This window comes from Ailuropoda melanoleuca, chromosome 6 (assembly GCF_002007445.2).
Source record: "Ailuropoda melanoleuca isolate Jingjing chromosome 6, ASM200744v2, whole genome shotgun sequence".
NCBI classification, from domain to species: domain Eukaryota; kingdom Metazoa; phylum Chordata; class Mammalia; order Carnivora; family Ursidae; genus Ailuropoda; species Ailuropoda melanoleuca.
In genome coordinates this window covers 76942339-76969184 of record NC_048223.1, presented here as the reverse complement: position 1 = coordinate 76969184, position 26846 = coordinate 76942339, and the positions used below count along the sequence as shown (strand labels likewise).

The window sequence follows — 26846 nt, the reverse complement described above, 5'->3', positions numbered from 1 at the left end:
GCAGACACTTAGCGACTGCCCCACCCAGATGCCCCCCAAATATTCATTTCTAACATGTTTCCAGGTGATATTGCTGCTACTTGTATGGGGACCACACTTTGAGAACCACTGTAAAAGGTTAACTGGTTTTTGCTCTGAAATAAACTTTCTTAATGAGTTTAAGATACTGGTCTGAGCCCCCGAAATTACCTCAGATGTTTAATGCTAGTGTTTGTGTCAGATGTTAGGGCTCTAGTGTGAGGGGAGCCTAGACTCACCCAACATCCCGTCTGGAGTGGTTTTGATTATAATGTATCTCAAGTTCTGACTATCTAGGATCCCAATAAGTATTAATTCATTTCATAGGGATCTAACAAAAGACACGGTCTTTATCTCAGGGAGGAAGTTAGGTATGTCAGAGGCGGAGAGGCTGCACCTGGCCTTCCAGGTGCGCGGCCCTTCTCAACCGCCCGTCACGGAAAGGGCTCCGGGCTTCCTTAAAACCGCTGTGACTTGAGAGAGCCCCAGCGGCATTGGAGATGGGCCTTGGGACGGAGAAAAGTGATAAAACCGGCTGGTCCACCCAAAAGGAGCGTCTCTTCCCGCAGGTGGAGCTGCGCAGGGCGGACTAAGAGAAAGCAAGAGCGGGGCCGAGCCGGGCGCCGCCCCCCTCCTCCAGCTGCAGGGGCGTTCCCAGCTGCCACAACGATCCTAACGGGCTCGGGCGGCGGCCCCCGGCGCTCCGCCTCCCCGGGTCCTCCCCCGGCTCCATCTTGCTGGCGACCAGGGTTGGGCTGTGACGCTGCTCCCCGAGGTCAGGTGAGAAACGGCGCCCCCTCCCCTTTCTGCCCCCCTTCCCCGGGTCACCTCGCTCACGCCCGCTCTGAGGTGCGCGGTCCGGGAGATGGCGGGGCCCCGCGTGTGTCCCCGCTGTACGGGTTCGGTAGAGGTGCCTGTGGGCCTCCGGGGCGGCGGGCGTCTCGGCGTGTGTGTCTCAGGACCCTGGGTCCCCGGCGGGGGGGCTTTCGGGCGGAGGCGCATTGCGTTGGGGGTAGGGTAGGCGAGGCGGCCGGCCTGTGTGCCCCTCCGCTGTCCGGAGATCCGAGGGAGCAGTGACACCCCGCGCGCAGGCAGGTGGACCACAGGTGTAGGGACTGAGGCCAGAGGATGGCCCTGCTGAAGTGACCTCAAGGAAGTCTGAGTAGGGAAACCAGCAAGGAGCAACGAAAGCCGTCTGGCTAGTGACTAGGTTTTCCGGTGACACAGCAGATTTTGGGAAAGTTGTCCCGTGCTTCACTAAGCCTGGGACAGAATGCCTGAGCCTAAAATTGTACATTGTTTATAGTTTATAGTTCTTGGAAACTAGTAAATACGTTTATAGTTCTTGGAAACTAGGAAATAGCATTCCAGATTTGATTCCTGTTCCCTGAACAGCAGCAGATGTGTGCTGGTATCAGGCCGTGCGTCCTGAGCGAACACTACCTATACAGCAGAAGGTGGCTGATGTCCACCATAAAAGTGACAGAAATGAAAAGTGCCAACTGCCTTTAAACTACCTAGTATCTTCTATCTAATAGGAGCTGATCTGATAGTCTGCCCTAATAAGAGCGTAATGAATTACCTCTCGGGCCGGGAAGGAGTTTCGAGCACTAGATGGCAGGTAGAAGAGAGAATTTTGGCCGCTCCAAATTTAAGCAGCTTTTCAGCCCTCACTGGTGATGGCTGCCTGCCCAGTCCCAGAAGTCATGGCTGGCCCTTGCCGACTGATTTAAATCGTACTTCCCCACCAAGAGGCAAGTTTTGGAAAATTGTAGTAGCTCCTGTTGGCCATCTTCATTTGCCTTTCCTGTTTCCTATTTGTTTCATAAATATGCAACAGCTGCCTCTTGTGTTCCTGGGCTTCCTGCCATCTTGAGACTCCTGTAGTGAGACCCACCCCTTTTCGTAGCTGACTCACTGGGTGGAGATGGTTTGGAGAACCAAGAATGATTTCTAGTCTTTTAAAAGTAGTTGCTGATGGAGAATGTTAAAAAGGAAATAAAAGCTCTTGTTTACCAGTATAGTCTTATTCCTTGGGCAAAATGAGTAATTTGTTGAGTCACCCTGGGATTTTAGTTTTTTTAAAAGATTTTTAAATCTACCTTCTGAATAGATGATACATGCGCAACTCCAAAAGGGCCGAAAGTACTTTGAAAATTGTTTCCTTCTCATTATGCCTCAGCTGGCCTCTGTGGAGGCAGCTACTAGTTTCTGCCTTTTTGAGAATACTTTCAGGGATTGTCTCTTATACATAGAAGCAGATAAATGTATTTTCTACACTTACAGTTGGCAGTTTATACAGTTTTCACCTTGCCTTTTTACCCCCACTTAATATGAGTTAGAGATGGTTCATATGAGTTAAAAAAAATATTCAGACTAGCAACATCAGCATCACCTAGAAGCCTAGTTAAACATGAAGAATCTCATGCCACATCTCAGAACTACTGAAGCAGAGTTTGCATTTTTAGCAAGATCCCCAAGTGATTCACATACACATTACAATTGAAGTACTGTTTTATCTAATATGTTGTTCAAAGACGGAAGAGAGAAGATTTGAGCTTGATAAGTCAGGGAAGGTGAGTGAGCCCAGGTGTGAGGGCCAAGTCAGTTAATAACATTGGCTGAAGTAAAGGCATGCTGGGAATGGTTCAAGTGGTAGAGATTTCACACTGGAGGTTAGCTATTGGTAAAAGATAAAGTGAATAGATAAATTGGAGCCAGTACTAAGGAGACCTGAATGTCAGGCCTAGAAATTTTCATTTGATACTCCAGCAGCAGTCTTTGAGGAGTTTTGACCTGAAGAGTGATATGCTGAAAGAGGAACATTTCAGGAAAATTGTAAGTGTGAGAGTATATGCAAGGACATAAATAGAAAAGTAATTTTAGTAAAATAGGCGTTAAGTGATGAAAACCTGGTCTAAGGATACAGCCATGAGAATAGAAATTACAGGAGGAGTAGGAGAGGCATTATAAAAAGGAAAAAGGGAAACATTGGGTTATTTACTGTACTTAACAATAGGTAATGAGTGGTACTAGTAACAGATACGGGATTTTTTTTTCCCCCGAAGTTTTTGTTCAAATCCCGACCAGTCAACATACATTACAATATTAGTTTCAGGTGTAGAATTTAGTGATTCATCACAACACCCTGTGCTCATCACAAGTGCCATCCTCAATATCCATCACCTGTTTAACACCCCCCCCCCCCGCCGCACCGTAACCATCACTTTGTTCTCTAGTTAAGAGTCTGTTTCTTGGTTAGGTATGGGATATTAAGAGTGATCTGGTGGGGAAGGATGAGTATTTAATTCTACACCAATATTGAAGGCCTCCTAGCTGGCTTCTATCTTAATATACTCCTCATTCTGTTTTGACGAGTGCCCATCTTAAAATGATATACAACTTCCCTGCCAATGTATCCATCACCTTTTAAAACAGTTTAAACCTTTGATAATCCGGTTACTTTCCAATCTTAGTACAGTGTTTTATGGTAGGTGCTAACTATGTGATTATTTGACTTTATATAGATATATTTGCCAGGTATATTATATCTGATCACCAATAGTTTTTTAGATATGGTCATGCTATGAAAGAGTATCATTTTGAATGTTTTTTGCCTCTTTATTTGCATTTGTTTTAGGTTAGTAATGTTTTCTTCAAATGCAAGAGGCATTTACATACATACATATATATGTGTATATTTATGGGTTTTTGGTTCACACTGGCTGCATTTGTTTTACATGAGCTGTCTTTTATTCATTAATTTAAATTCAATTAATTAACATATATCAGTAGTTTCAGAGGTAGAGTTCAGTGATTTATTAGTCTTACATAACACCCAGTGTACATTCTGTCCCATGCCCTCCTTAATGTCCTTCACCTAGTTACCCTATGCCCCCACCCTCCTCCCCTCTAGCAATCCTTAGTTTGTTTCCTCACTATGATTAAGAGTCTCTTATGGTTTGTATGCTCTGTCTTTAAAAAAACAAAACAAAACTTTATTATGGAAAAATTTAAACATGCAAGAGTGGACAGAAGAGTGTATTTAATACCCGTGTACTTGTCACCCAGCATAAATAATCAACTCATGATGATCTAGTTTCATCTCTACTCCTGCCCAACCCTTTCATATTATTTTGAAGTGATTCCCAGACATTATAACATTTTATATATATTCAGTGTGTATCTAAAAGATCAGATGCTTCACAAAAATCATACTACCAATGTGACACCTAAAGATGTAATAATTTCTTATCAGATATTCAGTTATTGTTTGCATTTCCAAATAGAAATGAGCTCCTTTTGAAGAAAATNAAAAAAAACTTTTAATTTTTTTTTTTTTTTTTTTTTTTTTTTTTTTTTTAAGAGAGGGAGAGAAAGAATCTTAAGCAGGCTCCATGCCCAAAGCGGAGCTCAATGCAGGGCTCAATCTCACAACGCTGAGATCGTGACCTGAGCTGAAATCAAGAGTCAGACATTTAATCAAATTAGCTACCCAGGCACCCCTCAATATAGATTGTACTTCAGGAAAACCATATAGTTGATAAAAAGATTTCTCAAAGATTCCAGATAATAAATGAAGAAAAAATGATAGAATTAGATCTAGGCATTGATTATCAGCCACAAAAAGAGACAGCTGATCATTTATGTGTTTCCTGATAGAAACAAATAATATTTTTGAGTATTTGTGCCAAAAAAGTAATCTGATCAAGCTTCTAGATCTGACTACAAATTTATAGTAAATAACTGTTAAAGATTATCATGGAGATTCAATTGGCAGAATTCAAATAGAGGGAGATTTTAGGACAAACTGGTTCCTTCAACAAATAAGCTGCACAGAAAAAAAATAGGGGTGTGGCTTTTAAAAGAGATTTAAGAGACATGGCAACTGACTAGACTATATGGACCTTATTTGTATACTGATTTGAGCAACCAAACTGTAAAAATTATTTTGAGGGGCGCCTGGGTGGCACAGCGGTTGAGCATCTGCCTTCGGCTCAGGGAGTGATCCTGGCGTTGTGGGATCGAGCCCCACATCAGGCTCCTCCGCCATGAGCCTGCTTCTTCCTCTCCCACTCCCCCTGCTTGTGTTCCCTCTCTCTCTGGCTGTCTCTATCTCTGTCAATTAAATTTAAAAAAATCTTTAAAAATAATTATTTTGAGACATTTGGGAAAATTTGAACACTGACTGGATATTTGATATTAGGAAATTAAATTTTTAAGGTACAATGTTGATAAATAACTATGGCTGAAAAGAGTCCTCTTTTTACAGATACTATATTGACATATTTATGAGTAAAGGGATATGATGTCTGGGTATTTGTTTTAAAATGATCTAGGGAAGGGGCTCCTGGGTGGCTCAGTCATTTAAGTGGCTGACTTTGGCTCAGATCATGATCTCAGAGTCCTGGGATCAAGACCCACGGTGGGCTCTGCCCTCAGTGGGGAATCCACTTGTCCCTCTCCCTTTACCCCCACCCCCATGCTCTCTTTCTTAAATCTTTAAAAAAAAATAATAATCTAGGGAAGGGTACAAATGAAATAGAAGTAACTATAACTTGATAATTGTTGAAACTGAACATGAAGGTTACATGAACATTCATTATATCAGGTTGAACCACAAGAAATTTGCATGTTAAAACAGTTGAATTTCAGTAATGCCATGTAGTTCAATCTAACACTGTTCTAAAATATTTGAATTTTCCGGGGCGCCTGGGTGGCACAGTCATTAAGCGTCTGCCTTTGGCGCAGGGCGTGATCCTGGCGTGCTGGGATCGAGCCCCACATCAGGCTCCTCCGCTAGGAGCCTGCTTCTTCCTCTCCCACTCGCTTGTGTTGCCTCTCTCACTGCCAGTCTCTCTGTCAAATAAATAAATAAAATCTTTAAAAAATAAAAATAAATAAAAATAAAATCTTTGAATTTTCCATAATAAGTACAAAATAAAAATGAAAATCCTGGGGCGCCTGGGTGGCAGAGCGGTTAAGCGCCTGCCTTCGGCTCGGGGCGTGATCCCGGCGTTATGGGATCGAGCCCCACATCAGGCTCCTCCGCTATGAGCCTGCTTCTTCCTCTCCCACTCCCCCTGCGTGTGTTCCCTCTCTCACTGGCTGTCTCTATCTCTGTCAAATAAAAAAAAATAATAATAAAAAAAAAATTTAAAAAAAATCCTTAAAAGACCATAAAAATTGGAACACTGACACATTGATGATATTATGGTTTTATTTTAAAAACAGCCTTGTTAATTAAAGTTAGGTTTGCAGGTATGTATACCTGTATGTATAGGTTAAAATGACAGAACGTCTGGGATTTGCTTCACAATAATCCAGTGTGGTAGGGAATAAATGAGAGTACTGGAATATTTAAAAAAAAAAAATTGGACATGAATTAGTAATTACTGCAGCTGAGTGTTGAGTCTGTGGGGTTTCTTATACTATTAACTTTACTTTTGATTAAGTTTGAAACTTAATCAGAAGTTTATAAAAATGTATGTGTGACTACAGAATGTTAACTCTTAACCATTGTTTCCCATGTGTTACATCACCAAATCAGGGGATATCTGTGGCACCTGAAAAGCCTTTGTTTTAATAGTCACATGTTCATTTTAATATTACCTTCTCAAGAAACTATCATAAGTTTTCCATTTATGGAAGTGATATAAAGTAGACATAAAATAAATTTAAGTGAAAAATTAATTGGCTTAAAAGATACTCCATAAATATTCCATATATAATAGTACTGGTAGTATTCCACAAATAATACTGGTAGTATTCAGATATGACAAATTGTATGGTATGAGGAGAATGAAGTTGGAACATTTACTATGCTATACTGACTCCGTCGATGTGAATGGTGAAATGAAGAAGCATTTTATAAACTTTTTTTTGTAAACCTCTAATATCCAACTGTTGAATGCCTGATAGACTCTTTTGAAAGAAGATATATTTTGTATAAAACCCTGTGACAATATATATCTTCAAAGGACTTAACCCTTATAAAAAATTACGAGGACTTTTTTTTATTGTTACAGAATGTCATACCCAGGCTATCCCCCAACAGGCTACCCACCTTTCCCTGGATATCCTGTAAGTATTGCTGCTTATAAGAGTAAAACAGTTTGTGTACTTGGAACAGGCATTGTATAGGGCTAGCCCATGACAGATCTTATAGGTATGCCAGAGGAGGGGTCAGAAACTCAGTTGCCCAGAGGTAGAATAAGTGCGTTAAGGCAGGTATTATGGAGGAATGAGAGGGCACTTGCCTCACTTATGGAAAGCCAGCAGCTACCCACTGTAGCCCGATATAGCCATGCTGGGAGGCAGACTCAGTGTTGCTGATACATTTCTTCAAGTAAAGCCAGAAATGTGGATTTGATGTGAAATTGCCCCATTTTTTTAAATTGGGAGATTAATTTTTTTAAATGTTAAGTTTTATATGAGCCAAGAAAACATGGATGTAAGCTAAATCTATCCCATGAGTCACTGGTTTTTAAACTTTGTGTTAGAAGGTTTAAAATAATTAAGAAGGGCTTGACTTTGAGATAACAAGTCGCAGTGGATTAAAGGTCCCTGGATTTATAGTTCTGAGACTTTTAGTATTTGAAGTTCATTTTATTTTTTTATTTCATTTTATTAATGTGCTACTAGGTTCTGCCTTTTTGATGTCTGGACTATGAGGACTAAACTCATAGCTGAGACATTTAAGTAAGAATTACTCATTTCAATTTTATACTCATGAATGTATAAGTCTTTCTAACTCTGGGAGAATACAAAGAGAGGCCTATGCAGGCTAATGATAATGTGTATCCTTATGTAAAATGAATATGTAGCTCTCCTGAATTTATCATAGGAGTGTTGAGAATTATGAATATGTTCCCAGGCCCCTATATACTGAACTGGACTCTGGCTACCATTTTGTCAGTGTGGGCTAATTTCTGAAACAGACAACCCTAACATCTAAGTGACTTTACACAATACAAACTCATTTCTTGCTCACTTTAGTTCCTAGAAGTCAGTGGCGGGAAGGTGGAAGGGTGGGAGGAATCAAGGAGGCTTTATTCCTTGTAGTCTTCCAGGTTCCCAGGCTCTTTCCATATTGGCTCTACCATCCTGTAGTGCCTTGGAGTCCTCCACTGGATGCTCTGCTTCCACCTGGCAGATGAAGGAAAAGAGGATGAGAGAGTATAGAAGATTGCACAGGAGGTTTTTAGGGGCCAGGCTGGAAGTGGTGTACATCACTTCTATCTTTATTCATTCACCAGTACTCAGTCATATGGTTCTACTTAACTACTAGGAGGCCTGGGAAAGGTAGTCTAGCTTTATGGCCAGAGGAGAAAGTTTAGTGAGCATGTAACAATCTCTGCCACTCTTAGACATTGTCTAGTCTGAACTGGGCTCCAAAATGTCACACCCCATGTATGACTTGGGTCACTTTTTTCTTTTTTTTCTCATTCAACAGGTTCAGGTGTGTTGCAAGAGAGCTATGAATTCTTTAGGGTAGAGAGCTGTATCTTTCTCATATTTCCAGGTGCTAGAAAAACAAAGGAACTAATGAGCTTTGTTAGTTTTTCTTGAAGCCTTGAGGTTTGTGAAGAGTCTAGTTCTTACTCCCAAATAGAGAAACAGATCCCTCTTGCCCATCACAGGTAGAATTAAATTTAACTGAGTTCTGACAAGCAAGTGTTCTGACAAGCTAGTATACTGTTAAACTAGTATAAGATACCAAGACTTTTAATGGGATTTTTAATATGTAAGAGAAAATCTAGACCTTAACAGTTATCTGTTTCTTTTTTTAGGTGGGTCATATTTCTATGTGATCACATTAATTTGTAAATTTTTCTCGTTTTTCAGCCTGCAGGTCAGGAGTCATCTTTTCCCCCTCCGGGTCAGTATCCTTATCCTAGCGGCTTTCCTCCAGTGGGAGGAGGTGCCTACCCACCAGCCCCAAGTGGCTACCCAGGAGCTGGAGGCTACCCTGCCCCTGGAGGTTACCCAGCCCCCGGAGGCTATCCTGGTGCTCCACCAGCAGGGGGCGCTCCATCCTATCCAGGAGGTGAGTAATGGGTTGTGGCTTTAGTGATGATTTGGGATTGCTGTACCACTTTTTCCTTTTTTTAAATCCTCTTCATTCTTGCTTGTTTTGTATGAGGTCAGAGATGCTCTTAGCCTACTCTCTACCAAAGACAGTAAGAACCTGTCTGGCAAGATAGAAGGATAAAGGCTCTTAGGGAGCATGAAAGCAGGGAACAGTCTTAAAAATTCTGTTGTGAAAAAGAATAAATCTCATGGTAATAAAGGACCAATATATAACAGTTTGGTTTTTTTTTTTTTTTTAAGATTTTATTTATTTATTTGTCTCAGAGAGAGAGAGAGCAAGCAGGGGGAGTGGCAGGCAGAGGGAGAGGCAGACTCCCTGCTGAGCAAGGAGCCTGATGGAGGACTCAATCCCAGGACTGTGGCATCATGACCTGAGCTGAAGGCAGACGCTTAACTGACTGAGCCACCCAGGTGTCCTGTTGATTAATTGTGATCTTCTTTTTTTTTTTTTTTTAAAGATTTTATTTATTTATTCGACAGAGATAGAGACAGCCAGCAAGAGAGAGAACACAAGCAGGGGGAGTGGGAGAGGAAGAAGCAGGCTCATAGCAGAGGAGCCTGATGTGGGGCTCGATCCCATAATGCCGGGATCACGTCCTGAGCTGAAGGCAGACGCTTAACCGCTGTGCCACCCAGGCGCCCCAATTAATTGTGATCTTAAGAACTAATTAAGATATTTCAGTTAGCATGATTGTGATCTTTAAGACGGCTTTGTTCAAAGGTAAAAAAGCTTAGCACTTTTGTATTCTAAGTCAGTTAGGCAGGCAAATGAAGTAAAAATTTTGTAATGGAGAAGAAATTGATAAGTTGAATGTAGACCAAAAGAGACTGCTGTTATAGTATTAATAACCTATTTTTCCCACTGTTCTTAGTAGATATTTTCCTAAACTTTACTCTTCAATCATAAGAACTGTCACCATATTTATTCTTTTATTTCTAGTTCCTCCAGGTCAAGGGTTTGGAGCCCCACCAGGGGGAGCAGGCTTTTCTGGCTATCCACAGCCCCCCTCACAGTCTTATGGTGGTGGCCCAGCACAGATCCCACTACCTGGTAGGTACCAACTATCCGGAGAAAAACAATAGTGTGCTATTTAAAATTTTTCAATTGGCATTTAGAGAACTTAGTTTATGTTTGGGATAGCCTTCAGTTAAACTTCATTCTAAGTACTTGTATGAATAATTTTAAATACATGGTTTCATGAAATAGGTTAATTTGATGGAAAAGTTTAATCAGTAAGATGGAAGTAAGGACCCACTTTTTCAATTACAAAAAAATCTGTTCCGAAGTCAAAAAGGCAAAACCTTTAGGAGCTTCTCTGCTCACTCCTGTACCACTCCTGAACCCTCAGAACTATGTCCTGAGATCCTTTCCAGATGGAATCAGAATTTGTTTGAGGGTTTAAATGGAAAAAAGGTATTATTTGTTAAATTGTGTAGAACATGAACTCTGGTTCTTATGACCAGAGTTGGTTTTCATTTCAGTGAATTATAATATTAAAAAGTTTATCCTAGTGAATAACATGGTGTGAATGTTCTCATATGTTTCCATATTCATAATAGTCACTGCTGTTTTGAAAAATTAAATCTTATAAGACCTGTTTACTATATTTTTTTAATGTGTAGGTGGCTTTCCTGGAGGACAGATGCCTTCTCAGTATCCTGGAGGACAAGCTCCTTATCCAAGTCAGGTATTTCTTTTCCTATTTTTATATTTCACCCAGTTTAATTGGATAATGCCAAAGAAGGGCGCCACTCCTTTGCTGATATTAGAAATTTCCATGAAGCAGTGGAGATGGTCTGTGACAGTCACTTAAGATTCTAATCTTTGCTTCTGGTAGACTTGATGCTCTCTTGGTCCATCTGCTTTTAAGTGTGTCCTGATAATAAGACAAGCATAGGTCCCTTCTCACAGGTGATGATACTCATAACTTTTTCATAGAGATTCACTTGGGTTCTTGGCATTGGTTTTCTTTTTCTTCCCTTGCTGACAGTTACAACTATGAACTTGGGTGACTGAGTAATTGGTATTTCTGGCAGTGTTTGAGGAAGTGTGGATTTGTTTTCTGTTTTTACCTTTATAACATTCTACTCTTTTTTCAGATCAGTACAGACTCCTTTCCTTCCTATCCTGTTTTCTCTCCTGTTTCCTTGGATTATAACAGTGAAGTGAGTAAGGTTTTCTAATGTTCACTAGTTACTAGGTCCCCTATATGTGCCTTCATTACTTTCTGATTTCTCGTGTGTTTGTCTTTCACAACTTCCTCGAGGGCTCAACTGTATCTGTTTTATCTTTATGTCCCTGTAGTGCTTGACAAGGCTTTAACCGTGGTAGCAAATTAATGTTTGTTGAATTGATTTCTCAATAGCCCTGGAAGGTCTCCCATATAGCAAATCTTTGCCCCATCTCTGTATAGCCCTTTATTTTGATATTGTTTTATTTTTAATTTCCTTGTTAATTCTTTTATATCCTATGCAAGTTACCAGGAACACAAGCAGTATATTTTCATGCTTTATCTTGATTTTCTTATTTATTTCCATACTGTTTATTCATAAAGATCTATCATTTCCAAGCTGTTTTAGAGCTGGGATGGGAGAGGGAGTACACTGTTGGAAGAGAAACACTCTGGCTGCTTTCTGGCTTACTTTTTTGATTCGAGGAATTTGAGCTCCAGAGAGATGAAGAAACTTGTCCAGGGCCACACAGCTAGTGAAAGACAAAGATAAGAGTAGATCTAGCTCTTCGGACTCCCAGACCAGTGGTCTCCCTGTTACTCAGTGCTGCTTTGCTGATACTATAAATGATACTCCTCCAAAGCACATAGAGAATTGCTTTCAATCCTTTTTTTTATTTATTTTATTTTATTTTTTTATTTTATTTTTTTTTTTTAAAGATTTTATTTATTTATTTGACAGAGATAGAGACAGCCAGCGAGAGAGGGAACACAAGCAGGGGGAGTGGGAGAGGAAGAAGCAGGCTCATAGCAGAGGAGCCTGACGTGGGGCTCGATCCCGTAACGCCGGGATCACGCCCTGAGCTGAAGGCAGACGCTTAACCGCTGTGCCACCCAGGCGCCCCCCCTTTTTTTATTGTTGAAGTTGATTGTTAATCATATTATAAATCTGTGACTATTTTAATAATTTTTATTTTATTTTAGCTTAAGCATGCACATAGTTTTAGAAACATTTTATGACTGAATATAAAAAATTTTCAAACATGAAACACTGAAAATGGGGCGCCTGGGTGGCTCAGTCGTTAAACGTCTGCCTTCGGCTCAGGGCGTGATCCCCGAGTCCTGGCATCGAGCCCCACATCGGGCTGCCTGCTCCGTCTTCTCCCACTCCCCCTGCTTGTGTTCCCTCTCTCGCTGGCTGTCTCTATCTCTGTCAAATAAATAAATAAATAAATCTTTAAAAAAAAAAAAAAACCACTGAAAATGAGCCACACATACACATGCAATTCATGTGTGACATTTACTGCTCTAAGATAGGTCTAAAACCAGTAGGTGGAAGTTTACAGAGTGGTAGATTTTGGAAAATCTTTTACATGGAAGTGGAACAGGCTATCTTGTGAAGAGAGAGCTCCCTGTCACTGGAAGTCCTCTGGTAGAGGGTACGTGTGTGTGTTTAGGAAGATGAAAATTTCTGTCTTAATTATTTGGGCCAGGTGACCTTTCCTGACTGATCCAATTTTGGTTTCTCAGCAGAAAGGTTGGCATCAAATGAGTGTCAACGGGTGGAACTTTTGGTGGCAGATGGTGTGGGCTTTGCTGTGCTGAAAAATTTTCCCTGGTTTGAGTTTTGACCTCTAGAACATAGACCCTGATTTCCTTTAATTCAGTATAATGGCTGGAGGATAGTATTTTTGATGAAGATTCACTTCAAATGTAGACTTTCAACATAGAAGAAAACAAATCCATTTTTTCCTACAGATGAAAAATGGAATTTTTTTTAAAGTCTTTTTTTTTTTTTTAGATTTATTTATTTATTTTAGAGAGCACACACACGTGCGCACACACACGTACATGTAGCGGGAAGTGGGAGAGAGAGTCTTTTTTTTTTTTTTTTTTTAAAGATTTCATTTATTTATTCGACCAGAGATAGAGACAGCCAGCGAGAGAGGGAATACAAGCAGGGGGAGTAGGAGAGGAAGAAGCAGGCTCATAGCGGAGGAGCCTGATGTGGGGCTCGATCCCACAATGCCGGGATCACGCCCTGAGCTGAAGGCAGACGCTTAACCGCTGTGCCACCCAGGCGCCCCGGGAGAGAGAGTCTTAAGCAGATTCCCTGCTGAGCGGGGAGCCTGACCTGGGGTTTGATCTCATGACCCCAAGATCACGACCTGAGTCAAACCAAGAGTTGGATACTTAACCGACCACGCCACCCAGGCGCCCCGTTTATTAGAAAGTGAGCCCCGCAGTGGGGGATAGGGCAGCGGGAAAGAGAGAGAGAAATTCAAGTGGACTCTGTGCTCAGTCTCACGACCCTGAGATGACCACCCGAGACAAAACCAAGAGTCAGATGCTTAACTGACTGCATCACCCAGACATCCCGGTTTTTGTTTTTTAAGAAAGAAGAGGATAACAGAAAATGAGAATCATCAAATAGTACATTTTGAGGCTTAGTTTCTTACTGCCTAGTCCAGTGTATTATAAACAAAGGCTTTTTGCCCTACTTAGGATTTTAGTGAAGGTGGTTACAGCAAAGGAAACTTTCTCAGTTTCTTGATACCATAAGGCTCATCATGTGAAGGCTTATGTTGAAAAAAAAAATTTATACTTGAATATTTGCAGCTGAGAATGGTTTTAGTTTTTTCTTAAAACCACTATACAAATATTTGTTAGTTCCCTGCTTATATTCCTGGCTTAGAAACTTCATAGTGCTGGGGCGCCTGGGTGGCTCAGTTGTTAAGCGTCTGCCTTTGGCTCAGGGCCTGATGCCAGGGTCATGGGATCAAGCCCTGTATCGGGCTTCCTGCTCTGCTGGGAGCCTGCTTCTTCCTCTCCCACTCCCCCTGCTTGTGTTCCCTCTCTTGCTGGCTGTCTCTCTCTCTGTCAAACAAACAAACAAATAAATAAATAATTTCATAGGGCAGGATGGTTGTTAGAAGAAAATGTTGGTGTGAGAATATAGGTAAGTGGGAGAAGTTATTGACCCCAAAAATGTTTGCTAAAATATGATCTGTTCCCTTTCTCCCCATTTACTTTGCCCCTGCAGTTGTTGACATATTGCTATATTCAAGAGTATAACTTTAAATGCAGTTTCAGTTGCCTAAAAAGCTATTGTCATTTTATATTTTGTGATCATGTTGAATGCATCTTTAAATGATATTTTAAAGATAAGGGGTTAGGGGCGCCTGGGTGGCACAGCGGTTAAGCGTCTGCCTTCGGCTCAGGGCATGGTCCCGGCGTTCTGGGATCGAGCCCCACATCAGGCTCCTGTGCTATGAGCCTGCTTCTTCCTCTCCCACTCCCCCTGCTTCTGTTCCCTCTCTCGCTGGCTGTCTCTATCTCTGTCAAGTAAATAAATAAAATCTTTAAAAAAAAAAAAAGATAAGGGGTTAAATAAAATATATTATTAAAATTCAGTTTTAAGAAACTGTGGTGGATTATCATTTCACTTCATTCATCCCATCTCTCTTAAGCAAGCCCTGATTTGAATAATTTAAGAAAACTATTGAATTGTTTTCTAGCTGTGTATTTTTAAATTTTTTAAATTTTGAAATAATTTCGGACTTTAAAAAAGTTAGAAAAATTGTACATAGGGGGCTCCTGGGTTGCTCAGTTGGTTAAGCGTCTGCCTTCGGCTCAGGTCATGATCCCAGGGTCCTGGGATGGAGCCCCACATTGGGCTCCCTGCTCCATGGTGAGCCTGCTTCTCCCTCTGTCTCTCCCCCTTGCTTATGTGTTCTTTCTCTCTCAAATAAATCTTTTAAAAAATGATATTATATTGCTTGTTTGAAACCTCATTGGGCAGCTCAAGGTCTACCTAACTAAAACCCTTATTATATTATTGTCTTTAAATCAAGCACTGCTACTCATCTCACACTATCCAGGAACCAATTTTTTTTTTTTTTTTTTCTTTCCTTCTGTTCTAAGAAGGAAATCAAGACATAGGAAGATTGTGACAAGTTTCACAAGCTTGACTTTATCTCCTGAAAGTTTGGTGTTTAGCTGTCTTTTGGCAGGAAGAGGATTGGTCTTTCTTGCCTATTCCAGAATGAGCCTTCATAATAAAATTCTTAAATCCTTTGTCCTAAAACTTAAACATGGCCTCCTTGCCTAAGAGTGATGACTGGGGAAATCTTAAGTTGTCTTCTTGTCAGCAGAGAATCCTGACTTTTTAAAAAATTTACATTTCTCTTACTAAAGTTCAATATTTTTTCATGTTTCTTTTTCCCCCAGTTTTATTGAGATATAAGTGACATGTAACATCATATTAGTTTTGGGGGTACAACATGATGACTTGATGTATTTTATTTTTATTTTATTTATTTTTAAATTTTATTTATTTATTTTAGAGCAAGCAAGAGAGAGAGCAGGGCAAGAGGGAGAGGGAGAAGCAGACTTCCCACAGAGCAGGGAGCCTGGTATGGGGCTCGATCCTGGGACTCTGGGATCATTACCTGAGCTAAAGGCAGACACTTAACCGACTGAGCCACCTAGGCGCCCCTGATGTATTTTTATATTATGTAATGATTAGCGCAATAACTGAGTTGGATTTTATGCCTCTTGTTTCAGCCTGCCGCAGTGACTCAGGGAGCTCAAGGAACAATCCGACCAGCTGCCAACTTTGATGCCATGAGAGATGCAGAAATTCTTCGGAAAGCAATGAAGGGTTTTGGTAAGGAAAACAGGTTTTTAATCTTATTTACAATTTCGAGTGATTGAATCTAAAGTAAAAATAAACTTTACATTATAAATCAAATTTGTGTGTCCACCGGTGCACATAACTCAATTTAATCTGGCACCAAGCACCTTGTAAGCATCTAAGAGATGTCCTCAAGGAATACCCAGTACAGAATTAATTCATCCTTACTTAAACATGTATGGTTCTTCCAGGGACAGACGAGCAGGCAATTGTGGACGTTGTGGCCAGCCGTTCCAATGATCAGAGGCAAAAAATTAAAGCAGCTTTTAAGACCATGTATGGCAAGGTATATATATATTTTTTCTTTTCTGGCCACAAGCAGTGGCCTGTAGACTCTACATTTATGTCAGGTTGGATACTGTCTTTTTATTAGTGTTGGTGGTCCAAAGTAGAGACAACTAGGTTTCAGAGACCTCAGGACCGGTGTGTTCACTCTTTCTCTTAAAAGCCTTTCTAATGCTGGAGTAGTCCTTGATCTCATAGTCCTACTCATACCTCATATGTTGTCTGATATGTGAGAGATGCTCAGTAGAAAACAGATTATGGCCACAATAGCATAATTGATAATAAATTTATATATAAAATAGATAAACAGTATAATAGAGAAATAGTTTGGTTCTCAGTCTTCTCTTTACAGTGGGATTCAAGGACTTACTATACAACCCCTGCTTATTCTTGGCGTTTGGCATCGTCTTCCACTCCCCTCCCTCCCTCTAAATGTATCCTATATTAAGATGCGTGGAACTTCTTGCCATCCCTGCACACGTCATGGTCTTTCATACCTCTATGCTTGGTATATGTTGTTCTCTTGGCCTAGAACACCTTTTCCTCTTTTTTTTTTTTTTTTTTTTTTTTTCTTCATGGCAAGCAGCTTCTTCAGGATTTAGCTTGAATCAGCTACTCTGTGAGGTTTCTCTCATTTCTCAGGGCAGAATTTTGCTCCGTCTTTCACTGTGGTCCAGTCTCATTTTGTAAAACCTCTGCCATAACTGATCTCATTGCCTATTCCCTGCAATGATGAGCTCCCCTCAGGGAAACCATATCCTGTTCATCTGGGCATTTTCAGCTCCAAGTACAGGAATAATAACGAATAGCCACTTAGTAAGTATTTCCTGAATGGATGATCAGTGACAAAATCCAGCAAGATTCTGTGGCTAAAAAGCGCTGTTGCTTCTTAGATATCAAGGGGAGAGGTGGATAGCATTGTTTTTCCATTTAGATAGGAATCCTAAAATTTCCTAACATTCTCTGGATCCAGTTTACTTTTCTCAGAATGAGAGTAGAGGTTCACTGGTTTGTCCCACTTCACTTATTCTACTCTGCCTTACTCTCTCTGCCTGGCCCAGGTCCACTTCTTTAGTCTTAAAGCTGATTAAGTGACACCAACTCTAGATTTCCTTAAGGTTCAACATCAGATTCATTTCTCTAACAAAAGTATTCTCCTTGGTTCGAATCTCTTTAGTTCATATTAGCCTGTGCTATGCTGTCTTGAATTTCTTTTGTATCAGTTTAGAATTAAAACTAAATTCACAGCCTGTGTTTTCTTGCTGCCAGCCACCTTTTCTCTAGGCTTCCTATTAGTTAATACAAATAGCAGTTGTTGTGGAGTTGTCCTTGATTCCACATTCTTCTTTACCAATCAGTCTGTGAGTACTTACTCAGTGCCTACTATATGCTAGGCACTGCTTTGTCCTAGCATCCAGTTACTGACAATATCTCATTGATCTAATATGTAAAAGGGTTCCTTTAAAATACATCTTCTATGTCAAATCCACCACTGAAATCCAAGCCTTTATTCTTACCTGAGTGTTCTGGTAGGTAAATGTTCTTCTCTAAAGTCTCTTTATTGTCACAGTCCATACTGCCTGTGGTTGTCATTTCAGTGCCATTTTCTTGCCTGAAAGCTTCCAGTGGCTCCTTCCAGCATGCAGAATCAAATCCACATTCTTTAGCTTGGTGTTCAAGGTAATAACACAAGCATATCATTACAGCTCTTGTCTCACTAATCTATGAGAACATTCCCCTCCAAGAAAGTTGGTTATCTTACCTCTTCATTAAACGAGCTTTGCTCATTCTTGCCTCATACTGGTGATTCTCAACCTTAGCTGAGCATCATAATCTCCTTTCAGATTTAAAAACACATGCAGAATCTGAGTATTTGTCCTCTACATTATTGTGGGGTGTGCGTGCGTGTGCGTGTGTGTGTGTGTGTGTGTGTGTGTGTGTGTGTGTGAAGAAAAATTCCACAGAAAATTTTACTGCATAGCCAAGACTGGGAGCCATGTTTCTGTTTCTCATTTGTGTTCCTCCTTCTTGCCTGAAATCTCTTTCTGCTTCCTCTTTGCCTGCTAATGTTTACATACCCTTCAGGATCTAGACTAGAAGCTTTCTCTGAGTTCTCTAGCCCAGTTTAACTTCCCCTGTTTCAACTTTTTCTGCTGGTTATTTATGTGCCATTTACTCATCTGATGCTGGAGTACAGGCTGCCTTCTATTATCTCTTTTTAGATGTGTATCTTTCCAAATAATAACACGATGATGAGTCCTACTTCTGTACAGAACAAGGACGGTTTTTTATGCAAAGCAAATATTTGTTTATCATTTTGTTAATCTTAATTATTCTTTATTTCATGTATTTGTCTCTGTACCTCGTACAGTGGTGAAACTAGAGTAGGAATTTATTATTGTTTATTGGTAGAGTGAATAAAGTACATTTGCTTGAGGGGCGCCTGGGTGGCTCAGTCAGTTAAATGGCTGACTCTTGACTTTGGCTCAGGTCATGGTCTCAGGGTCCAGGAATTAAGCCCTGTGTCAGGCTTCTTGCTCAGCAGGGAAGTCTGCTTGAGGATTCTCTTTCCTCTCCTTCTGCCCCTCTCCCCACTCAATGTGCATTCTCTCTCTCTCTCTCTCCCTCAAATAAATAAATCTTCAAAAATAAATAAATAAAATATATCTGCTTGTAATGTTGGCGAGGATGCAGAGAAAGGGGAACCCTCTTGCACTGTTGGTGGGAATGCAAACTGGTACAGCCACTCTGGAAAAACAGTATGGAAGTTCCTCAAAAAGTTAAAAATAGAGCTACCCTATGACCCGGCAATTGCACTACTAGATGTTTATCCAGAGGATATAGTGATATCCAAACATAGGGATTCCAGGGGGTGCATGTGCCCCCTAATGTTTATAGCAGCAATGTCCACAATAGCCAAAATATGGAAATACACCATGGACTATTACTCGGCCATCAAAAAGAATGATTGCAGCTTGCCACTTGCAGCGACATGGATGGAACTAGGTTGTATTATGCTAAACGAAGTCAGTCGGAGAAGACAAATATATGATTTCACTCACATGTGGAATTTAAAAAACAACATAGATGAGCAGAAGGTAAGGAAAAATAAGGTGAAATCAGAGAGGGAGACAAACCATAAGAGACTCTTAACTATAGGAAACAAACTGAGGGTTGCTGAAGGAGTCAGGCGGAGGGATGGGGTAACTGGGTGATGGGCATGTGATGTAATGAGCACTGGGTGTTAGATGCACCTGATGAATCACTAAACTCTACCTCTGAAACTAATAACACACAATGTTACTTAATTGATTTTTAAATTAAAAAAAATCTTTGCTTGAGTGAAACAAATTTTGAATGTATAAATTTACTTGTTTCTAGTATATACTATTCGAGTTTGAAATTTAGGTTTTCATAAAGCAACTTAATTCCATTTTTCCATATTTTTCTTAAAAAAATTTAAGCAACAAAATTTGGAGAGCATGCATACTTAGTTTGTATTGTAATTAAACAGGATTTAATCAAAGACCTTAAATCAGAGTTAAGTGGAAATATGGAAGAACTGATCCTTGCCCTATTCATGCCACCTACATATTATGATGCCTGGAATTTACGGAATGCAATGAAGGTACTGTATGCCATTTACTTCGTATATCTTATCCTATTTCAAATGTAAAACCCCACAAATTATGGCAGTTTTGAATTTACAGTGACAGCTAAATCAGTACATTCTGCCATTTGAATAAATAGAGCTTTTCAGATCCAGAGGCCAAAGAAGTATTTGATGGAATAGTAAGATTTAATTACTTCCAGTGGTTTTTGTATTTTTTTTGTATAACTCTCCCTTTCTTCATTTCACATAGGGAGCAGGAACTCAGGAACGTGTATTGATTGAAATTTTGTGCACAAGAACAAATCAGGAAATCCGAGAAATTGTCAGATGTTATCAATCAGAATTTGGACGAGACCTTGAAAAGGATATTAGGTCAGATACATCAGGACATTTTGAACGTTTACTTGTATCCATGTGCCAGGTGAGTATAGCATAAATATATGCTGATGGAACATTCTTCATGTTCTATGACCAGGGAGCATTCTTTACTCCTATTAGTATTTAGCCTTCTTGGGATCTTGCCACCTTTAAGAGGAGTAACACAGAATCCATTGTACAAATTTCTTTGTAGTCACAATTGAGATTTATTTCTGCAAATCTGGCTTTTTTGTTTGTTTGTTTGTTTAAAGATTTTATTTATTTATTTGACAGAGACAGAGATAGAGACAGCCAGCGAGAGAGAGAACACAAGCAGGGGGAGTGGGAGAGGAAGAAGCAGGCTCATAGTGGAAGAGCCTGATATGGGGCTCGATCCCATAACGCTGGGATCACGCCCTGAGCCGAAGGCAGACGCTTAACCGCTGTGCCACCCAGGCGCCCCGCAAATCTGGCTTTTGTAGGGAATTGGAAATTAACCTCTTTAAAGTTATATGGAATCAGAAATCAACTTGAGGTTCTATATTTTAGGCTGGGGATGAATCTTGTACTTTAAGCTTAGCATTGTACTGTCAGTTAAATTGGAACATTAACTGAAAATAATGTGGAGCTGCCATGGAACTCCTATAGGGTAAAAACTGTGTGAGGAGAGCCAGAAATGCAGAAACATTTCTCAGACTTCACAGAAATGTTGTGATTAGTACCTTCCTTATTCTGATTTCCCAAATGTGCTGAAGAAGTGACAGAAAATTCTCCAAATAGAGTATTTGGAATGATACCAAACACACTTACAGAATGAGATGATGAGGGTTTATTTGAAAGAGATGATGCAGAAGACCAGAACACTCATGCAGTATCAGAGTTACGGCTTTCCTGCTAGTACACAAGGTTGGATAGTCCACAGGGATGTGAGAGTAGAGCAAAGGGAGATAGTTGCAGAAAACAGTGCACCAGAGTGAGTGGATGTGGACATGAGAAAAGAAAGCAAATGGGTGGAAAGAAATTGAATTTACCTATGATGGAATAACAGAGTAGGGGAGTAGATTAGCATTTGAAAACAACAACAGGATGTACTGTATGGTGACTAACATAACATAATAAAAAATTAAAAAAAATTAAAAAACAACAACAAAAAGAAGACAAAAGCAGGAACAGAGATTTAACACTAAAGAATGATTATTATGACTTTATATGAGGTGCTGGGTCTCTTTATGCAGAACTCAAGGCCTATTTACAAAGTAAAGGGACCTCTTTCAGGGAGTGAGCAGAGGAATGGCTTCCCAGAAAAATGAGACTGGTGTTGTGTGTTTGAGTCCAAAGGCAGTCATCTGGGGAGTTTTTCCTGAACATCTTTTCATGTGCTATCTTTAGCCTCAGATTTGGAATGTGTTTCTGTATATTTCTTGTGCCCAGTGGTCTTCAGAATACGGCATCTCCCCTTCAAGGAACATCTCTCCATTTTGTTCCTCAGACAGACACGGAGACTCAAGAGGGCAGCCTTTCCTTATTTTGGGTTTGTGTTTCTATTTTTGAGAGAAACCAAATGCCCATCTAAGCTTTATTCAGGGAGCTTCCTCTCTGGCTTTCTCTTTCTTCCCAGGGAAGAGTTTGGTATACATATTGGCACAATCTAGCAGAACTTGAGTTATTTATAGCTTCTTCTAAGAAGCTCGTGTGTCATTTGTATGTATACATTCAAAGTAAAACTTACATGATCTAAGATTACACTTGGCTGAAGGAAAGGAGGTTCACGAAGCCTCCATTTTGTATATTGCCTCCCTTGACTTAAATCCTTTGAGGGCCGGGACCTTGTCTTTCCTGTGTCCCTACCATCTAGCACATCCTGTCAGTTCACTTTCTCTGGAGAACCCTGACTAAGAGAGCCTCACACAAAACAAGTGCTCTATACCTTTAAGCTGCATGAATGAATACAAAGTGGAACTCAGTATAACGCTTATTGATCTTAAATCCCAGCTAAGGAGAATTGTAATTTCTTCACTTGAGTGGTAGTTTATATCTCCTAGTAGAGATGTTTTCTTTTCCTTTTTTGGGGGAGGGGGTGAGTTGTATAAATATACATACATAAATTTTTTAATGGCAACTTTTCTGGCTTAACTTTGTCCTCAATGCCCTGAAAACCTCCCATTTTAACCTCATTAAACCATGATCAAATATTAAGTCCAAAGTTGGCAGTATAATAAAGTACTAGTTACACTAGTATAGCTTCTTTGGAAATGAAGATATTCATGTCAAATTTTATGCATTGATCTTCAATAAATTGTCCCTTTAAGTCCAAAAGTGACTAGATTGTTTAAAAAAACTTTTTTTAGTAGAACTTGTATCACATTTTGCAATTCCTGCCTCCCTCTTTTGCAGGGAAATCGTGATGAGAACCAGAATGTTAACCACCAGTTGGCTCAGGAAGATGCTCAACGTCTTTATCAAGCTGGTGAGGGGAGACTAGGGACAGATGAATCTTGCTTTAACATGATTCTTGCCACAAGAAGCTTTCCTCAGCTGAAGGCTACAGTGGAGGCTTATTCCAGGGTATGAACTTTTCTTTTGACGATTTGGCTTCAGTTTTAAGTTGTGAAAATATTTTAACCCCTATACTTTTTGTTTGTAGGTGGCTAATCGAGATTTGCTAAGTAGTGTTGCCCGTGAATTTTCTGGACATGTTGAAAGTGGTTTAAAGACCATCTGTAAGATACTTTTATGTTTTGCTTTGTTTTGTTTGTAGATGAAGAGGCTTTGAATAGTTGTTTCCATTAAGTGATGATAATTAATATAGCCTCCTGGGAATCTGCTTAGGCAGAGGCCGAGCAAATCCTATGTTTTTATATACGGTTCCCTATGAATGGTGGTGGTGTGATCAAAAAGGCTTGTTTGAAATTATTTGGTCTTTATTCTGTATGCCCTTCATGAGTATTAAGAATTATAGTAGATGTAGCATTTCCATTGAAATGAATGGGAAAGCCCTAAGCTTGAGCTCCCAAAAAACGCTTTTTTTTTTTTTTTTTCTTAATTTTATTTATTCGAGAGAGCATGAGCTAGGGGACTGAGGGAGAGAGAGAGATGCAGACTCCCTGCTGAGCGGGGAGCCTGATGCATGGCTCAATCCCAGGACCCTGAGATCATGACCTGAGCTGAAAGCAGATGCTTAACTGAGCCACCCAGGCATCCCAAAAACACTTTTTTTTTTTTTTTAAGTTTATTTATTTATAATCTCTCTACCCAACATGGGTTTTGAACTTACAACCCTGAGGTCAAGAGTCACACACTCCATTGACTGAGCCCCCTCAAAAAACACCTTTCAAATATTTAGTCCAATGAGACCCTTTTCCCTTTTAGGAAAAAAAAAAAAGTTTCCGGTGTTCTTTGAGATATCCAGTGAAATGGAAATTTAATTCTCATGGAGAATATATGACTGAAGAGAGTATTAGGAACACATTGGTATTAGCAATTGGGTGTCCTACAGATATTACTATAGTAATTGTAGCTAAAGTAATGATGTAAAGTTAGTGTATCTCTACCATCTGCGGGAAGAGACTTTGCTAAGTTAATTTTCCTAAGAGAAAATGTCAGGCTTATTATTCTCAAATTTTGGCTCAAGTCTGTTTTTTATACTAGAATGTATCTCCTACCCTTCTGTCAGCCAAATGATATATTTGGTGTCTAGAATTCAGATTTCAGTCATTATTTCTTTTAAGTAAGATATTACCAGGGCACAGTTGTCACAGATTTTCTTACTTGAAGGGGAAAAAAGTAAAGGATCTAAGCTATTGCATCTATGGAGAAAAAATGGGATTTATTGGCTAGAGGGAATCTTCTAGAATTAAAGGTAGCCTGCCTGATGCAGTTAGAAAGATAGATGAATGCTGAGAAAAATCAAGATTTCTGAGGGGATTATGAGGATCAAAGGCAGGCTAGGAGTGATAAATGAAGCTGGGGCGTGGACACCTTTGTCGAGGCATCACGTGTAAAGTATCTCTAACTTGCAGTGCAATGTGCCCTGAACCGCCCTGCCTTCTTTGCTGAGAGGCTCTACTATTCTATGAAAGGTGCCGGCACAGATGACTCCACCCTGGTTAGGATTGTGGTCACTCGAAGTGAGGTGAGGCTTTCTTGTCTGATCTTACTTGTTTTTTTTTTTTTTTAAGACTTCTTTATTTGAGAGAAAGAGAGAGAATGCAAGGGGGGAGGGATAGAGAGAGAGTGTCTTCGAGCAGATTCCCCCTGCTGAGTGTGAGCCCGTGCAGGGCTTTATCCCAGGACCCTGAGATCATGACCTGAGCCGAAATTAAAAGTCAGACACTTAACCAACTGCGCCACCCAGATGCCCCTGATCTTACTTGATTTTGAATGTTGATTTCCTAAAAGTTCCTCAGCTGGTGATTAGGAATGACGTTAAGAAAGAGCTCCCTTTGTCACCGCTGGTAGAGCCTGTATAAAGCAGTGTTCACTCTCCTCATGCCCTGAGAGAGGATTGGGTTAGTGAAACAGACCACTGTCTCAGTGTAGCCAGTGCCGAGAGATTTTCCTACTTAGTCTGTGGAGAATACTGATTTATGTCAAGTTGGAAAATGTTTATCTTTCTGTTTTTATTTTGCTAATGAAAAAATTGTATGAAAGATTAAACCTATTGGATATAAAAATTCTTGAAATTTAGCATGCCTTCTAATTATAAAATAATTTTTAAAAATTTATCTTTTTCTCTTTACCTAAATATACCTCAAATGCTTTCCTTTCTTTGGCTTTGTATATTTACTGGACTTCTTTCTTACTTGAAAGAAAACAAGCCACTAAATTACAGTAGAGAAGGTAAATCATTTCGAAAAAGACAACCATCATGTGGTGTTTTTAAAAAACTTTGTGCATTTGTACTTAGGCCTAAATTTTCTAAGCATGAGCTGTTCTTTAAATCGTAATAAAATATACACAACACAAAACTGAACATTTTAACCATTTTTAAGTATGCATTCCAGTGACTTAAATTAAGTGCATTCGCATTGTTGTACAGCCATTACCACCACAACTTTTTCACCTTGTAAAACTGAAAATTCATACTCCTTATATAATAATTCACCATTCTCCTTTCTCCCCAGCCCCTGGCAGCCATTTTGCTTTCTCTTCCTATGAATTTGACTCCTCTAGGTACCTTGTATAAGTGGAATCATACAATATTTACCCATTTGCAACTGACTTCTTTCACTTAGCATAACATTTTCAAGATTCATCCATGTTGTAGCATGTGTCAGAATTTCTTTTTAAGGCTGAATAATATTCCATTGTATTATTTCTTCTGCTTATTCATCTGTCAGTGGACACTAGGGTTGCTTCCACCTTTTGCCTATTGTAAACACAGGTATACAAATATTCGCTTGAGTCCTTGCTTTGACTTTTGTGTATAGACCTGGAAGTGGAACTGCTGTATCATAGGGTAGTTCTGTTTTATTTTTTTGAGGAATCACCAAACCTTTTTCTACAGCAGCTGCACTTTCCTACCAGCACTGTACAAGGGTTCCAATTTCTCCACACCCTTGCCAACACTTGTTGTTTTCTGTGTTTTTGAGAGTAACCATCTTATCAAATGGTTTTATTTTTTTTAATGGTTTTTAAATGACCAATATTTTGAGGATAATAGATGAAATTGGTACCACCCTTATTCAGTATTTTTATAGAACAGTGAATCCTCCCTTCACTGGGTGATGCTAGCAGTGGTATGAATGCTAGCTATCGAATGTTGGTCACTTGGTGTCCCCCCCCCACTTTGATTATAATTAGGTTCTTTTCATTATTAAAGAATACTAATAAATAGCAGTTTTCTTTTAACAGCTGTTTTCTAACATCAAAAATATCATCTCTTGCATGCAGATTGATCTTGTACAAATAAAACAGATGTTCAGTCAGATGTATCAGAAGACCCTGGGCACAATGATTGCAAGTGACACAAGTGGAGATTACCGAAAGCTGCTTCTGGCCATCGTGGGCCAGTAGGAGGGTTTTTTTTTTAAAGAAATGAAGCCTGTCTTTCAGTGATTGACCTGCATGCAGCAATATCAACCATCACCTAACCAGAAGAGCTTTTTTACTAAGGATTGTGTCAGGGTATTGTGCTTGGTTTGCACATGTGGTTATTGCCTTAATTCCAATGTTATTTTTTTCTCTATATATAATCAATGTGAAGCAATATCACAATGATGGAGTAATAATGCAATGTTTTGTAAGGCATAATTATCACTGTTCTTATTCTAATCAGGATCCCAAATTGAATAAAAATCACAGCAATTTCTAATTCTGCATAATAAAGCTGAATAAAAGAAAAAGTTGCGAAACTCTGCCTTCCAAAGCCCTAGTAGGTCCATTGGACAATTACAGTTGGTAGTATGTCAAAACTGTATTACTTTTTTAAAGATTTGGCTCTTTTGAACTAGAAGAATACTTTGCATCTTATTTTACACAAATTGGTATTCTATATTTATAAACACTCAACTTTCCACATAGGAAAAGGATGAGTATTGCCTGTAGCAACTTTTAAAAAAGGGATTATATGTTTATATGAATAAAATATAGCCTACTTTTATGTCTACTAAAA

The 26846-nt window shown here is 39.6% G+C and overlaps 1 protein-coding gene and 1 long non-coding RNA gene across 4 annotated transcripts in view; one reads left to right on the top strand and one right to left on the bottom strand.

Moving 5' to 3' along the window:
* LOC117802700 overlaps nucleotides 1–1110 on the bottom strand; it is a 47297-nt gene extending 46187 nt beyond the window's left edge. Inside the window, exon 1 of the long non-coding RNA XR_004626172.1 lies at nucleotides 847–1110. This is a non-coding gene — a long non-coding RNA (uncharacterized LOC117802700). The remainder of the gene's footprint in view (nucleotides 1–846) is intronic.
* Nucleotides 649–26846, top strand: ANXA7 (annexin A7). Of its 3 annotated transcripts, none has more exons than XM_002920402.4 (14): nucleotides 649–798; nucleotides 7047–7101; nucleotides 8866–9067; nucleotides 10052–10162; nucleotides 10735–10799; nucleotides 11212–11277; nucleotides 15849–15951; nucleotides 16170–16264; nucleotides 19778–19891; nucleotides 20127–20297; nucleotides 22628–22798; nucleotides 22878–22953; nucleotides 24253–24365; nucleotides 26126–26846. In XM_002920402.4, exons 2-14 carry the CDS (start codon nucleotides 7048–7050, stop codon nucleotides 26246–26248), a joined length of 1464 nt encoding a protein of 487 aa, XP_002920448.1. In that variant the 5' UTR covers nucleotides 649–798; nucleotide 7047; the 3' UTR covers nucleotides 26249–26846. The 3 variants fall into 3 exon arrangements, with proteins under 3 accessions (XP_002920448.1, XP_019656475.1, XP_011224737.1); XM_011226435.3 differs by having other exon boundaries at nucleotides 692–793; XM_019800916.2 differs by lacking the exon at nucleotides 11212–11277.

Excerpts from the sequence above, each read along its gene's own strand:
- ANXA7 (XM_002920402.4), top strand. The coding sequence starts at position 7,048 with ATGTCATACCCAGGCTATCCCCCAACAGGCTACCCACCTTTCCCTGGA. Across the intron at positions 20,298-22,627 it reads TACTTGTATCCATGTGCCAG|GGAAATCGTGATGAGAACCA; the intron begins GTGAGTATAGCA and ends CCTCTTTTGCAG. Across the intron at positions 22,954-24,252 it reads AAGTGGTTTAAAGACCATCT|TGCAATGTGCCCTGAACCGC; the intron begins GTAAGATACTTT and ends TCTAACTTGCAG.